Source organism: Cucurbita pepo, chromosome LG07 (genome assembly GCF_002806865.2).
Source record: "Cucurbita pepo subsp. pepo cultivar mu-cu-16 chromosome LG07, ASM280686v2, whole genome shotgun sequence".
In the NCBI taxonomy this organism is placed as follows: Eukaryota; Viridiplantae; Streptophyta; class Magnoliopsida; order Cucurbitales; family Cucurbitaceae; genus Cucurbita; species Cucurbita pepo.
The window spans coordinates 2,585,514-2,601,791 of record NC_036644.1 but is presented as its reverse complement, the minus strand read 5'-3'; the positions used below and the strand labels follow the sequence as shown (position 1 = coordinate 2,601,791).

The window sequence follows — 16,278 nt, the reverse complement described above, 5'->3', positions numbered from 1 at the left end:
ATATATATATACATATAGTAGGTCGAATTTGTTCGTTTCAAATTTAGTGATAAAAATATTAATTTCTCCTGAATTTAAAATATATATATATATATATATATAATATTAACAATATTAAATTGATCTAAATTTTACGACTAAATAGTTTAATGAGACATATTATACACAGTTAAAAGCTTAAGGACTTATTGTACATGATTTAAATTAGTTTAAGAAAATTATAAAGTATAAAATTAAAAATTTAAGAGACTAAATTTATAATATATTTGCGCGTTAAAATAAATAAATAATTTTTTTTTGTATCGTGAAAAAGTAAGAGACAATACTATTGAACGAGTCCTTTCTCTACCACCCAAAAGCTGCGACCGACCACAAAAGAAAAGAGCAGCTGAAACTTTGCTTGGAAAGTGTTCTCTCAATGACATGTTATGTTATGCTTTCAACAATAAAGTTCTTTCTTTTTCTTCTCTCACTAGGTTTAGAGAGAGAAAATGGTACAAGACGATTAAAAAATATAATATTTAATCAAACTTGAGCATAATTCAATTAATTAAATAATATAATTTCGATCTATTCTTAAAATTATATGGACTAAATTGCAATTTAATGTTGAGTTTAGGACTAAATTGCAATTTTAATGTCGGGTTTTGATTAACGAACCTGAACGATAAGGGGAGGAATATCCAAGAAACTCGAAGCTTCGTAGCGATGAAGCAATTTCCTCCAAGACCTGTTCGGCGTATCCGCCGTTTGAAGAAACTCCTCGGCCGTGAAATCCATAAAACCCTCAACGAAAACCGCCCCTTCTCCGTTACACTCTACTTCAAGCTTCCGATCAAATTCCGACGACGGCCCTCCGCCGCTGACCCTCAAACGTCCGGCGAGAGGGTAGTAATTTTCAAGAGCAATGGCGAGAGAGCGCTTGAGCTTGCACAAGCTGACACCCTTTTGGAACACGAACACGTATTTGATGGAGAATCTAAGGAAGCTTTGATCGTCGAGATTGGAGAGGTATATTGAGTGTTTTGGGGTTGGGTTTGCCGGCCGGATTAGCACCGGTGGGTTAACATAGACCAAATCTGGAAGCTCCGGCGACTTTAGCATCATGGTGGCGGTGGTGGTGGTGGGAGAGGTTATGGGGGGAGGCGGAGAGAGGGTATTTGTAGAGGAGAGATTGGTGGTACGATCAAATTCCATTAGAGAGAGAAAGAGGAGAGAGAAAGTATTGTTTTAAAAAAAATACAATTTTTTTTGTTTTTTTTTTTTCATAGGCTCTTCGCGTTGACCACAAGAAATTATTCTAGGAAGCTCGTATAATTAATTAAATTTATTTTTTATTAAAAAAACTCGAATTAATTATGAATTGAAGAGAGAAGGAATATTTTTAATGTACATACCAGCTATCCCGGGAAGTTTTTAAAACGAGTTAGTTATAGAGAGGTTTCCACACTTATATAAGATGTGTTTCGTTCTCCTCCCAAACCAATCTACCCCCTTCAAGGTCCAACGTTCTCGCTAGCACTCGTTCTTTTCTCCAATCGATGTGGGACCCTCGCTAAATTCACTCCCTTCGAGGTCGAGTGTTCTTACTGACACACCACCTCGTGTCTACCCCCTTCGAAAAACAGCCTCCTCGTTGGCACATCGCCCGGTGTCTGTCCCTTTTAGGGCCTAGGGTCCTCGCTGACACTCGTTCGTTTCTCTAATCGATGTGGGACACTCGCTAAATTCATCCCCTTCGGGGCCCAACGTTCTTATTGACACACTGTCTCGTGTTTACCCCCTTCGAAGAACAGTCTTCTCGCTGGGCCCTCGTTTCTTTCTCTAATAGATGTGGGACCCTCGCTTCTTTCTCTAATAGATGTGGGACCCTCGCTAAATTCACCCCCTTCGGGGTCGAGCGTTCATACTGACACACCGCCTCGTGTCTACCCCCTTCAGGAAACAGCCTCCTCGCTGGCACATCGCCCGGTGTCTATCCTCTTCAAGGCCCAGAATCCTCGCTGGCACTCGTTTCTTTCTCTAATCGATGTGGGACACTCGCTAAATTCATCCCCTTCGGGCCCCAACGTTCTTATTGACACACCGTCTCGTGTTTACCCCCTTCGAGGAACAATCTTCTCGTTGGGCCCTCGTTTCTTTCTCTAATTGATGTGAGACCCTCGCTAAATTCATCACGTTTGGGGCCCAGTGTCCTTACTGACACACTGGCTCATATCTACCCCCTTCTGGGAACAGTCTCCTCACTGGCATATGGCCTGGTATCTGGCTCTCGTACCATTTGTAATGACACAAACCCACCGCTAGCAGATATTGTCCTATCTACTAGCGGTCTTCTCGTTGGGCCCTCGTTTCTTTCTCTAATCGATGTGAAACCTTCGCTAAATTCATCCTCATTGGGGCCCAGTGTCCTTACTGACACACTGGCTCATGTCTACCCCTCTGGGAATAGTCTCCTCACTTGCATATGGCCTGGTGTCGGGCTCTCAAACCATTTGTAATGGCCAAACCCGCCGCTAGCAGATATTGTCCTCTTTGGACTTTCCCTTTCGTACTTCCGCTACCCGTTCTCTACCCCCAACCGATGTGGATCTCATATTTAAGTTTAAGGTCTTATTAATATATTTAATATTTATAAATTTATTGGATTTTTTTTAAAAAATTTAGCTAAATTTGTAAAGTTTTAATACGAAAAACAAAAAGTACTTTAATTGCTTTTTTATTATTATAATTTTTTTACATTGTTAAAATATTATTATATATTATTCTTGTAGCCAATAGGAACAACGGAAAGGAAAAGAAATTGATTTGATTTATAAAATACAAAAAAAAAAAAACACTCATTATTAAATAATATTAGGGATCTTACGAAAATAATAGATTTTAAAATTAAAATAAATAATTTACAAGAATTTTTTAAAGAAAGCTGATAAAACGATTTACGTGTCGAGATAGGTTCACTAACAGATGATACTTGGAGGCTCTCTAATAGTCTCTGATGACTTTGTTATGCCGTTAGGGTACGATCTTGTATCTACCAGCTACTCTGGTATAATTTCAAACCTTAATTACGATTTTTTGCTACTAATTTTTACCAAATCCGTTCATCATTAATTACGATCTTGGATCGATTTGCATTTTTAACGATCCACGCCCACGATTCAGAATCTATATTTGACACTTGGATGATCTCGACATTCCCTTGTGACATGATCATGTTACCTACTTCTCGTTAAGAGTGAAGACTATCTCCACAAACCAAACATGTCTTGTCCTCACTCACATGCATCCATAAAAATTACCCAACATCGTGGAGTTCCTATGATTCATGTTTCTTAGTCATCATATTCTTAGTATTACACTCATTCAGATGTGGTCTCGATTCATTGATGTACCATTTTTTTTATTCGAGTCTCACATGCTCACCAGCTTTCACCTTGGTTTGTCCCCGACCCACATCCTACTGGGAGAGGTATCGCTCTTATACCATTTGTAACGATCATGCCCAAGATTTGGATCATGATTCAAAATTTCGATTTTATACCTAATGACCTCGACATTTTCGACCGTATATAAAAGACGGGTTAAAAGCAAAGATGATGGTTTCTATTAACGAGGAGGGAAATTTGTCTACTTATTATTGGAGGTTAAAAAGGTAAATTTTAATTTTGATTTGATGGCAAATGGATTTCCACTAAGCCAAATTTACCAAAATTCTCATGCCTCCAACTTTTATTATACCCTAAGTAATTGACAAAAATGACCCAATTTTTCAAAAAGAATTGAAAAGTAATACGTCCATTTTTAAGAAAAGGAGAATTTTTATGTTTCTTTTTCCTCAATATGTGTGAATAGACCTTTTTGCCCTTGAGAATAAAGTGGTAGAAACATCTCGAACGAGAAAAAAATAAAAATTAACACTCAAACGATAAATATTCGGTAAAACCACGTCAATATGGCTAACAGTTTTTCTGTGTATAGAGAAGTACATCAAATTTAGATCCAATAGTTATTAGTAAGGTAGTTGCATTGTAATTGTGAGATCCGTGTCGATTGGAGAGAGAGGAACGAGTGTCAGCGAGGATACTGGGCCCTGAATGGAGTGGATTATAAGACCCCACATCGATTGTAGAGGGCAACGAGTATCAGCGAGGACACTAGGTCCCAAAGGGAGTGGATTGTGAGATCCTACATAGGTTGGAAAGGGGAACGAGTGTCAGCGAGAACGCTGGCCCTGAAGGAGGGTGGATTGTGAGATCCCACATCAGTTGGAAAGTGGAACGAGTACTAGCGAGGATACTGGCCCCAAAGGGGGGTGGATTGTGAGATCCCATATCGGCTGGAAAGAGAAATGAGTGTCAGCGAGGACACTAAGCCTCAAAGGGTGGGTGGATTGTGTGATCTCACATCGACTGTAGATGGGAACGAGTGTCAGCAAGGACGCTGAGTCTCGAAGGGGGGTGAATTGTGAGATCCCTCATCGGCTGGAAAGAGAAACGAGTGCGAGAGAGGACACTCGACCTCAAAGGAGGGTGGATTGTGGATCCCACATCAGTTAGAAAGAGAAACAAGTGCTAGCGAAGACGTTGACCCCAAAGGGGGTGGATTGTGAGATCCCACATTGGTTGGAAAGGGGAACGAGTGTCAGCAAGGCTGGACTCCGAAGGGAGGTGGATTATGAGATCCCACATCATTGGATAGAGGAACAAAACATTCTTTACAAGGGCGTCGAACCCTCTAAAGGAGAAACCCAAATAACAAGTCAAACACGAACGATTACTCCCTTTTTTATTCGAGAAGCGTGCCAAAAGCAATATCATCTACAAAAGTAGAAGAAAAAAAACACATATAATCAAGCAAATTGTGTAAAAATATTCTATCTTTTTCGAAATGCATGTAATGTAGCCAAGTTTTAAGGCTTGAAAAGAGGGAATAAATAAAGAACAATGATTAAGGAAAGGGGTCGTGATGTGGTGATAGATTACCAATTTATATGCCATTCATATGATTTATTGGGAGTGTGCTTGGAGGTTGGGGGACTACATCATCCCATGCCCTTGCCACTCTTGCAATGATGCTAAATCAACACAATTAATTATGTCTTCTCCTTTTCTAGCCATGAACACTTTCAATTACCTTTAGCTCGGTTTCGTCTATATGATACTCGTTATGTAGGAAACGTATAACGTTGTTTCGGTAGGTTGTAGGGTTTAGTGGTTACTATCCAATTTGAGCATAGTTCAGTAGATAAGATATCAATTACTATTCAAAGAGTTTAGTGTTTGCTACATTGATATGAAAGAAAGATTTATGAGTGTGAGATCCCACATCGATTAGAGAGGGGAACGAGTGTCAGCGAGGACGTTGGGCCCGGATTGTGAGGTCCCATATCGGTTGAGAGAGGAACGAATCATTGTTTATAAGGGTGTGGAAACTTCTCCCTAATAAACACGTTCTAACCTTGAGGGGAAACCTAGAAGGGAAAGCCCAAAAAAGACAATATCTGATAGCGGTGGGCTTGAGCGGTTACAGTGAGAGTAGGGGGAAAGCCCAAAAAAGACAATTTGATAGCAGTGGGCTTGAGCGGGTACAATGAGAGTAGGGGAAACCTAGAAGGGAAAGCCCAAAAAAGACAATATCTGATAGTGGTGGGCTTAAGCGGTTACAATGAGAGTAGGGGAAACCCTGAAGGGAAAGTCCAAAAAAGACAATATCTGATAGTAGTGGACTTGAGTGGTTACCGTGAGAGTAGGGAAAAACCCAGAAGGGAAAGCCAAAAAAAGACAATATCTGATAGCGGTGGGCTTGAGCGGTTACAATGAGAGTAGGAGGAAACCCATAAGGGAAAACCCAAAAAAGACGATATCTGATAGCAGTGGGCTTCAGCGGTTACAGTGAGAGTATGGGGAAACTCAGAAGAGAAAGCCCAAAAAAGACAATATCTAATAGCGGTGGGCTTGAGTGGTTACAGTGAGAGTAGAAAATCGAGTTCGATTAAGGACGAGATTGAATCAAAATATAGAGGAGTGATGGGGCGGAGTTATGCCTAACTAGGTTTTATACACTTCTCAATGAATGTATAGTAACGTCAGGTTTATTCTTATTTGATTATCGAGACATGTATAATTGAGTCGACGCTATTTGCTTAGTAGATATCACATCATTTGTCGAATCATAACCTTAACATTTATAATTAAAAAAACGGTTCAATGTCTTATAATATATTGATTTTAGAGTCAAGAATCTCTTCACAACAACCTCCACCAAGAACAATAAATTTATGCTTCTAGTTTAGCTTTACTCGAATTAATGTTGACTCTTTCCTTATTCCAGTTCATTATATTCTTTCAATCGATCGACAACTTTTATGGAATATATGGAAGAATTCGTTTTTTGTAGCGATGTCATTTCGTACGGAGAGAATCTAGCTAGGTCCCTGCCTTCCATCGTAATGTCGGGCCCAGTGTCCTTGTTAATACTCCACCTAGTGTCTACTTACTAGCACACCGCTCAATGTCTGGCTCTGATACCATTTGTAACAACTCAAGGCCACTGTTAGCCGATATTGTCTTAGCCTTCCATCGTAATGATGGGCCCCAGTGTCCTTGTTAGCACTCCACCCAATGTTTTTTGGAAGCGATGTCATTCTATGCAGAGAGAATCTAGCTAGGTCCCTGCCTTCCATCGTAATGCTGGGCCCAGTGTCCTTGTTAGCACTCAACCTAGTGTCCACTCCCCTTTGGGGCTTAGCATCCTCATACCATTTGTAACAGCTCAAACCCACTACTATCAGATATTGTTCTAGCCTTCCATTGTAATGTTGGGCCTAGTGTCCTTGTTAGCACTCCACCGAGTGTAACTGGCTCTAATACCATTTGTAACAGTTCAAACTCACTACTAGCAGATATTATCCTAACCTTCCATCGTAATGCGGGGCCTAGTGTCCTTGTTAGCACTCCACCCAATTTCCACTCCCCTTTGGGGCTTAGCATCCTCATTGACACACCGCCCCATGTTTGGTTCTGATACCATTTGTAACAACTCAAGTCCACCACAAGCAGATATTGCTCTCTTTGGGCTTTTCCTCCTAGGGCCCACCACTAGCAGATATTGTCCTCTTTAGACTTCCACTAAAGCCTCCCTCCTAGGGCCCACCACTGGCTTTCCCTCCTAGGGCCCACCACTAGCAGATATTGTCCTCTTTAGACTTCCCTTAAAGCCCCCTCCTAGGGCCCACCACTGGCTTTCCCTCCTAGGGCCCACCACGAGCAGATATTGTCCTCTTTAGACTTCCCCTAAAGCCCCCCTCCTAGGGCCCACCACTAGCAGATATTGTCCTCTTTAGACTTCCCCTAAACCCCTAAAGATTTTAAAATACTGCTAGTAAGAGAAAGAATGTTTCGTCTCTCTCTCACCCAGTGTATAAATTCTCCAAGTAAAACATGTTTAGCCCTGAAGTTTCAATGATTGAGCCACCAAAAAAGAACGTGCACCTTGTTGAGCCAAGAGGTCACCCAACGTAGCATGCTTAACCTTAGAGTTCTTATGATTGAGCCACTGAAAAGAAAACTACACCTAGTTGATATAAGTAGTAACACTTAACCTTGAAGTTTCCACAATTGAGCCACCGAAAATAAAAGTTCATCCATGATACACCGAAAAGAAAAGCTTCCATGATTGGTCTCAGATCATTCATGTACCTCTCTTTTACACAAACATCACACCCACAATCGTGCAACACTTTCAATAAGAAAACATCATCTATCCAAGCTCACCGCTAGCAGATATTATCCTCTTTGAACTTTTCGACAATAATTGCTAGCAGTGGGTTTAGACCGTTACNCCAGAAGACCAAGAAGAAGAAGAGAAATGGATTATATATATATATATATATATATATATATATATATATATATATATATATATATATATATATATATATATAACCGTAAATTAGTTATTATATACAATGAAAAACATTTTAAATTTAATTTAAGTGATTGAAATGATTAGAGTTGATTCTTATTGTCCACACACCAATCAACTTGTCCAAACGCATATCTTCCTAAATTACAATCCCCAAATGGAATATTTTATTTAGATTTTTTGCATCTCAAAATAATAATAATTATTATATATATAAAATAATAAATAAAAAAACCCAATATTTCTACCATTTATTTAATCTAGTTCTTTTTTTTTTAATAAATTTTGTTTCCTTCATATATATATTATTTATTTATTTTTAAATAAATAAATAATTAACAAATTACATTAATTTTTAAACTTTTAATTTTATTAATATTATTTTATGTTTTTAAGGTTCAAAAACTTAACCGACACAAAGACATTAGAGAACTATGGTTGAGGACTTTAAGGATAAGATCCGATACGTAAAATTATATTTATTTATATATCTCGGATCACTCGTTTTTGTAATAATGGTAACACCCACTCGACTCAAATTTGAAAATTGTACGAGCGAATTAATAATTTAGTAAAAAATAAAAATAAAAATTGATATTAAAATTTAGTGGTGAGAATCTTTAAAAAATGAAAACTATGGGCAATTGGTTGAAATAGAATAAGGTGGGAGGAGGAGGATTAAATTGTGTAAAGTTAAGGACAAAGAAGACATTCCAACGTGGTCAACCACGCTTCATTCTTATACCATATACTAAACCCATTATGCCTTCATCCACTCATTTTAATTATTTCTTTTTATATCATTAATTTCATAACCATTTTATAATTTTTTTTTTCTATTTTTAAAACTTGCTTTCTTTTTAAAATAAATTCAACAAAAAAAATTTGATCTTGTTTAAAAATTAATATTCAACCGATAAATATATATATATATATATATATATATATATATATACTAAAACGGAGAATATCTACTATACATATAAACTCAAAGTTTAAAAAAAATCATAAAAAGATGTTTATTAGACTCTGAAATCTAAACATATTAACCTTTATTTTATATATATATAAAAATTATAAAAAAAATGTTTATTAGACTTTATTATATATATAAAAGGGTAACAGTGGACAATATCTACGATATATATAAATTAATATTTAAAAAAAAATATTTATTAGCCTCTGAAACTTAAATATATATATATATATATATATATATATATATATATATAAATAATGGGCTAAAATGAAATATCTACCATACATATAAACTATAAATGTAAAAAAAAAATCATAAAAAGATTTTTATTAGACTCTAAAATCTAAAGATATTATGTTTTAGTATATATATAATATGTAATGGACTAAAGCAGATAATATCTACTATACATCTAAATTATAAATTATAAAAAAAATCATTAAAAAAAATGTCTAAAGATATTATGCTTTATATATATAATAGGTAATTGATTAAATAGGTAATGGATTAAAGCATAAAAAAAAAAAAAAATATATATATATATATATATATATATATATATATTTTTTAATGTTTATAAGACTCTGAAATTTAAAGATATTACGCTTTACTATATATATAATAAGTAATGGGTCAAAATTATATATATATAATAAGTAATAGGTCAAAGTTATATATATATAATAAGTAATGGGTTAAAATAATAATATCGGCATAAGATAACTAAATTTTTTTTAAAAAAAAAAAAGTTATAAAATGATGTTTATTAGACTCTAGAATCTAAAGATATTATACTCTTCTTTTCTAAGAATTAAGATAATGTTTGAGAATTTTTATAATTACTTAATTTTTTCAAAAAATTTTATTTTTAAAATTTTTGAGCTAATATTTATATATAATAATAATAATAAAAAAAAAATGAAGTAATGGGGAATATTAATCTATAATAGTTAGATGATAAAAGAAAATTCTTATGCATAAAAAAGTTATGATCCTGTCCAATCTAAATTAAACTTTCTCAATATATTAATTCTACAGAATAACTTCACATGCCCAATAAAGTAAGCAACATTTATTTATTTATTAATTTTAAAATTTAATAAAAATTTAAATTATTATTAGTTTTAGTATCGATAATATATATAGAAAATTGTTATCAACTAATAGAAAAAGGTCAACACGAACGTCTACTTTAAACAGAAACCTCTCCTCGACCCATGTCAGCATTCAAAAGAGGGCATATATAATCCTTGTTCAGCTCGGTAGCTCAAATTTTGTCAATAACGAACATATGCCTTTTTTTTTTCTTTTAATTATATATAATATATATAAATAAATATGTCTTTATTTAATTTTTTTTAGGGAGTCAATATCTAATTATCTAGATTTAAAAAAATAAATAAATAAATTTGTCAAATGCATTGAAAAATATATTTTTGGCATAAATAAAAAATTATTATTGGGTTGGGCTCGATTTTGGGCTTATTTATTTATTATTATTTTACTATTTTCCAATTTTTAAGGAAAAAAATTAATATATATATATATTTTTATCTTCTTATACTGTGGTGAGGAATTCGATCTCAAGATACCATTCAAATACAGTGGCCAGAAGGTCAAATAAGTCGGGAAAAAAGAGGTAGAAGGTTAAATAGGTCGGAAAAAAAGAGTCTAAGGTCGGGTCAGACGATCACATATACATTATACTGAACAAAACAACTAAAGTTTTCATTAGATTTTGTCATACAAATACCTTAGAATAAGACGAGCTAAAATCATTATTAGACTTAGAGGGGTAATCCGAGCATAAATTTTTAGTAACGGCCTTCACCATAAGAAAAGTCGGATCCTTACACTGTATTCAATATATGGTGACAAACATAAAATCCACCAGATATTTATTGATTCACATCAGTGCAATAAAATGGGTTCCACTAAGTAATAATCCAAATCCACATACCATTCATTATATATGATTACCAATCAAAACCCACGCGTGTTACCTTATAATTGGCTCTTCATCGCAGCTGCGGAGACGAATTCGGATTCTCGTTCGCACCGCATGGGTCTCAATATAACCCACAACAAATCATTTGTAGTCTTCGTTGACTGTGACTCAATTAGAAACTGGATCGAATTAGCAAATATTTCCACTTCTTTACTCTAAATTCACTCGATTCCATGTTTTCTGCTCCCAATTCGAGCTAGGATTCTTCTAATTTAGGGCTTTTTTCCACTTTCCCGGACTTGGGGTTTCTCCGTTTCTTCTGATTGTATCATGGGATCTACTGATTTCCGCTTTCTTCAAGGCTTTGGGGCTTAATCTTGTTTGTATTCTTGGAGTTCTTATGGTTATGGATAGCAGAAAGCGATGTAGCAGGAAACTAAGGACGAGGGCTTGACTTTTCGTAACCCTTTTCCGAGAAATTTGCCGGTCTAAGAACAAGTAGTGATTGGTAAGCAATTTCTCAAACCGGTGGCTATTGTTTTATAGTTCAGTGGATTGTTCCAACATTTTGATCCAATACTCTGTAGTTTTGACTTAGAATGAGTGTTTGTGGCTTTTGTTGAGCTTCATTATGACTGATTATGATCGTTTTGTTTAGTTTTCTTACCTGATTTTGAAGGCATTTGTTGATTTAGGAAGTGAACTTTGTTGGGTTTGCTTTGATTTTCAGGGAATGGCTACGCCAGTTGAGCCTCCAAATGGGGTTAGATCCCAAGGGAAGCATTACTATTCAATGTGGCAAACCTTATTTGAGATTGATACTAAATATGTACCCATTAAGCCTATTGGTCGAGGGGCATATGGTATTGTGTGTTCTTCTGTGAATAGGGAAACGAACGAGAAAGTTGCGATAAAGAGAATACATAATGCGTTTGAGAATCGTATCGATGCGCTTCGAACTTTGCGTGAATTGAAGCTTCTTAGGCATCTTCGTCACGAAAACGTTATATGTTTGAAAGATGTGATGATGCCTATTCATAGAAGAAGTTTTAAAGATGTTTATTTGGTTTATGAACTTATGGATACGGATCTTCATCAGATTATTAAGTCCTCTCAGACTCTTACCAATGATCACTGCCAATATTTTCTCTTTCAGGTTTGATGTTCTTGCCTTTCTTCTGGATCTTGGTTAATTGATAGTATGATACATTTCTTTTGATATCAATACATGAAATTCACAGTAGCTTTTAGATTATTGTGATATTGTTTCTTTACTGAATTGAGCAAAAAAGTTCCATTTATTTGATAAATAACTGCAAATTGCTCTGATTGGAAGGTGTATTGTATCACCAAATTTAGATCTGCATGCTGATATAGTAACTTTGTTTCGATGTTACATTCGCTTTACCCCGAGCATCTGGTTGTTCTTGTCTCATGCCAAAGCGCCTTCTTGAGATTAGATTTGTTTGCATCATCAATATATCCTAACCCAGCTTAGCTTTTTGTAGTAGAATTGACCCATTTGACGTGAAAATTTTCTAGTTACTCCCATAGTAGATATTGTCCATTTTAGTCCGTTACGTATTGCCACTAGCCTCACAGTTTTAAAACGCGTTTGTTAGGGAGAGGTTTCCATACCCTTGTAAGGAATGTTTCGTTTCCCTCTCCAACCGATGTAGGATCCACAATCTACCGGCCTTGGGGGTCCAGCGTGCTCGCTGGTGCACCGTTCGGTGTCTGACTCTGATACCATTTGTAATAGCTCAAGCCCACCACTAGCAGATATGGTCCGCTTTAGCCCGTTACGTATTACCATCAGCCTCACGATTTTAAAACGCGTTTGTTAGGGAAATGTTTCCACATCCTTATAAGGAATGTTTTGTTCCCCTCTCCAACCGATGTTGGATCTCACAATCCACCTCCTTGGGGGCCAGCGTCTTTGTTGGCTCTCTGCTCGATATCTGACTCTGATACCATTTGTAATAGCCCAAATCCACTGCTAATGGCTATTGTCCGCTTTAGTCCGTTACGTATCGCCGTCAACCTCACGGGTTTAAAATGCATTTGTTAGGGAGAGGTTTCTACACTCTTATAAGGAATGCTTCGTTCCCCTCTCCAACCGATATAGGATCTCACATATACTCCCTCCGGTCACATTATAATTTTTGCTTTATTAATTAATGCTTTTATGTTGCAGGACCCTACATCATTCTTAAAAGATATTGACATGACTGATAATAAATAGGAGTAGTACCCATATTACTGTAGCTTAGGAAATTTCCCTGAATTGTTGATTATTAATGTCAAATAATGAGGAACAGTAAGCAACTGACTGGCCATGCTGAATTGCCATGCCACAGCTGCCACAGCCTTTATAGTTCCCAATCCAATTTGCAACATTTCGTCAGAAGAATTATTATTTGTTTCAAATTGTTTTTTCTTCCTGTACACTCTTTAGCTGTTCTTGGACATGTCAAGTTATGCTGATTGTTTCTATTTTTGCACTTATCAATGCTATTACCTCGACATAGATTTGGGGGTTTTAGATAATTTTAGGTTAATGTGAGATTCCACATTGGTTGGAGAGTGAACGAAGCATTCTTTATAACAGTGTGGAAACCTCTCCCTAGCAGACCCGTTTTATAACCTTGATGAGAAGCCCAGAAGGGAAAACCTAAAGAGGATAATACCTAAAGAGGTATCAGAGCCAGACATTGGTTGATGTACTAGCGAGTATGCTAAGCCTTGTAGGGGGACACTGAGCGGAGTGCCAGTGAGGACGTTGGGCCTCGAAGGAGGGTGAATTGTGAGATCCCACCTTGATTGGAGAGGGGTTGCACGGCCTCGAAGGGGGGTGCATCGTGAGATCCCACATCGGTTGGAGAGAGGAACAAAACATTTTTTATGAGGGTGTTGAAACCTCTCCCTAGTAGACGCGTTTTAAAGCCATAAGGGGAAGCCTGGAAGGGAAAACTCAAAGAGGACACTATCTGCTAGCAGTGGGCTTGGGCTATTACACTTAAATTATAAATTTAGTCACGAACCTTTTGAACCGTGTATTTATTTAGTATCTAAACAATAAAAGGTTTTAATTATATGAATGCAGTTAATGACAATTAGCTATTTCCAATGTGCTTGCATAGTTGAATTTCTTTATTCACTGGACACTTTGCTTCCCGCTAATTCGAACCTCTTAGTGCAGTTGCTCAGAGGATTGAAGTATCTGCACTCTGCAAACATCCTACATCGAGACTTGAAGCCTGGGAACCTCCTTGTCAATGCAAATTGTGACCTCAAGATATGTGATTTCGGGTTAGCCCGTACGAGCAACGGCAAGAATCAATTCATGACAGAGTATGTCGTTACTCGCTGGTACCGAGCCCCAGAATTGCTTCTCTGCTGTGAGAATTACGGGACATCGATCGATGTGTGGTCTGTAGGATGTATCTTTGCCGAGCTTCTTGGTAGGAAGCCTATCTTCCCAGGTACTGAATGTTTGAATCAACTCAAACTGATAATTAACATACTGGGTAGCCAAAGAGAGGAAGATCTCGAGTTTATAGACAATCCAAAGGCAAGGAGGTACATAAAATCCCTCCAGTACTCTCCCGGGGCTCCGCTTTCCCGTCTTTATCCAAACGCTCATCCTCTTGCAATCGATCTGCTACAAAAGATGCTTGTCTTTGACCCATCAAAGAGGATCAGTGTAACTGAAGCATTGCAACATCCTTACATGTCTCCACTGTATGATCCAAACAGCAACCCTCCAGCTCAGGTACCGATCGACCTCGACATAGATGAGGAACTTGGAGAAGAAATGATACGAGAGATGATGTGGAAGGAAATGCTTCATTACCATCCCGAAGGTCTGGAAGAGCACGCAGAAATGAAATGTTTCCACCCCGAACCTACTACGAGTAGTGCCGTGGTGTTTTCGTGACCAATCCCTCATTCTCGATCCAGCTTAGAGACCTTGGAAGGTGGCGATGGTGACAAACAGTCAGTTCCTTCCTATATCGAACAGCTCGGTAATTATCAGGTAACTTCCTTTGACCGCCCTGCCATTATCATCACTTGGGGAAAATGGTTGTCTTGTAATAATTAATAATGTTGAAACAAGCATGCATAAGAGGGTTTTGTCTGCTGTAGCATGTCTGTCTTTCTGGTATTCAAGAACCTTGTTTGGCTGGTCTTGTCTGTGCTTGTAAATAGGTATATGCTGGTTTGGATTATGGAACATGTTTCTGTCTGTGAATTAGAATGTTTCTTAGATATATGCTAATTTTGCATGCAATCTTGCATTCCAAACTTCCCCAATGATTGTGAGTAATTACGGCACAAGTCCACTGCTAGCTGATATTGTTCTCTTTAGAATTTGCCTTTCGGGCTTTCCCTCAAGGTTTTTAAAACGCGTATGTTACGGAGAGGTTTCCACACCCTTGTAAAAATGCTTCGTTCTCCTTCCCAACCAATGTGGGATCTCACAATCTACCCCCCTTCGAGGCTCAGCGTCCTCGCTGGCACTTGTTCTCTTCTCCAATCGATGTGGGATCCCCAATCTGCCCCCTTTGGAGCCCAACGTCCTTGCTGGCACTCCACCTCGTGTCCACCCCACTTCGAGGTTCAGCCTCCTCGCTAGCACATCGCTCGGTGTCTAGCTTTGATACCATTTGTAACAGCTCGAGCCCATCACTAGTAGATATTGTCCTCTTTGGGCTTTCGCTAGCACATCACTAGTAGATATTGTCCTCTTCCACACCATTATAAAAAATGTCTCGTTTTCCTCCCCAACCGATGTATGATCTCACACGTACATACGTTAAGATTTGAGTAATTTTACATGTCTGTATGTATTCATGTATGTATGTATGTATGTGTACATATACGTTAAGATTGTACGGGTAGAAGAGTTTGAGCTTCTAATTTCTAAAGAGGTAAGTAATATTTTGATAATTGAGGTACGCTCATGCAACTTCAAATTGTGTATTTAAAATCTCCATTTTTTCTCAAAAGAACCAAAACCATATTCGAATGAGAACGATCGTAAGGATAAGATGACCAAAAAAGATTTCGGAAAGTGAAAGTCTATCTATACCCGCAAGATGCACTTTCTTTTTCAGTAGCTCAATCGTATGAACTCTAAAGTTAAGTATGTTTTGCTTCAAGCAATTCTATATTGGGTGATCTCTTTTGTATTTTCCTGTATGTGTGATCACAAATGTATGCTAGAAGGACTCGTGTTGATTTGCGAGTCTTCATTCTTAAAAGCGAAAAGTAAGTAACCTAACCATATTGTAGGGATTGCAGGAGAATGTTGGGGTCATCTAGATTCTGAATCTTGATCGGAATCTCGGATATGTGTCATTATAGTAATTATTTTGGTCTTTACTGTTATTATGCATGGTTCTAATATGAACGTTAAATT

The 16,278-nt window shown here is 37.1% G+C and overlaps 2 protein-coding genes across 2 annotated transcripts in view; one reads left to right on the top strand and one right to left on the bottom strand.

The window, feature by feature from the left end:
* LOC111798707 (fatty alcohol:caffeoyl-CoA acyltransferase-like) overlaps window positions 1-1,197 on the bottom strand; it is a 2,778-nt gene extending 1,581 nt beyond the window's left edge. Inside the window, exon 1 of the mRNA XM_023682012.1 lies at window positions 661-1,197. Within this exon, the coding sequence (XP_023537780.1) occupies window positions 661-1,197 (537 nt within the window). The remainder of the gene's footprint in view (window positions 1-660) is intronic.
* A 9,795-nt stretch (window positions 1,198-10,992) lies between these two features.
* On the top strand, window positions 10,993-15,154 carry LOC111798965 (mitogen-activated protein kinase homolog NTF3). The gene is made up of 3 exons (XM_023682324.1): window positions 10,993-11,361; window positions 11,584-12,009; window positions 14,056-15,154. Exons 2-3 carry the CDS (start codon window positions 11,587-11,589, stop codon window positions 14,791-14,793), a joined length of 1,161 nt encoding a protein of 386 aa, XP_023538092.1. The 5' UTR covers window positions 10,993-11,361; window positions 11,584-11,586; the 3' UTR covers window positions 14,794-15,154.
* The last annotated feature ends 1,124 nt before the right edge of the window (window positions 15,155-16,278 follow it).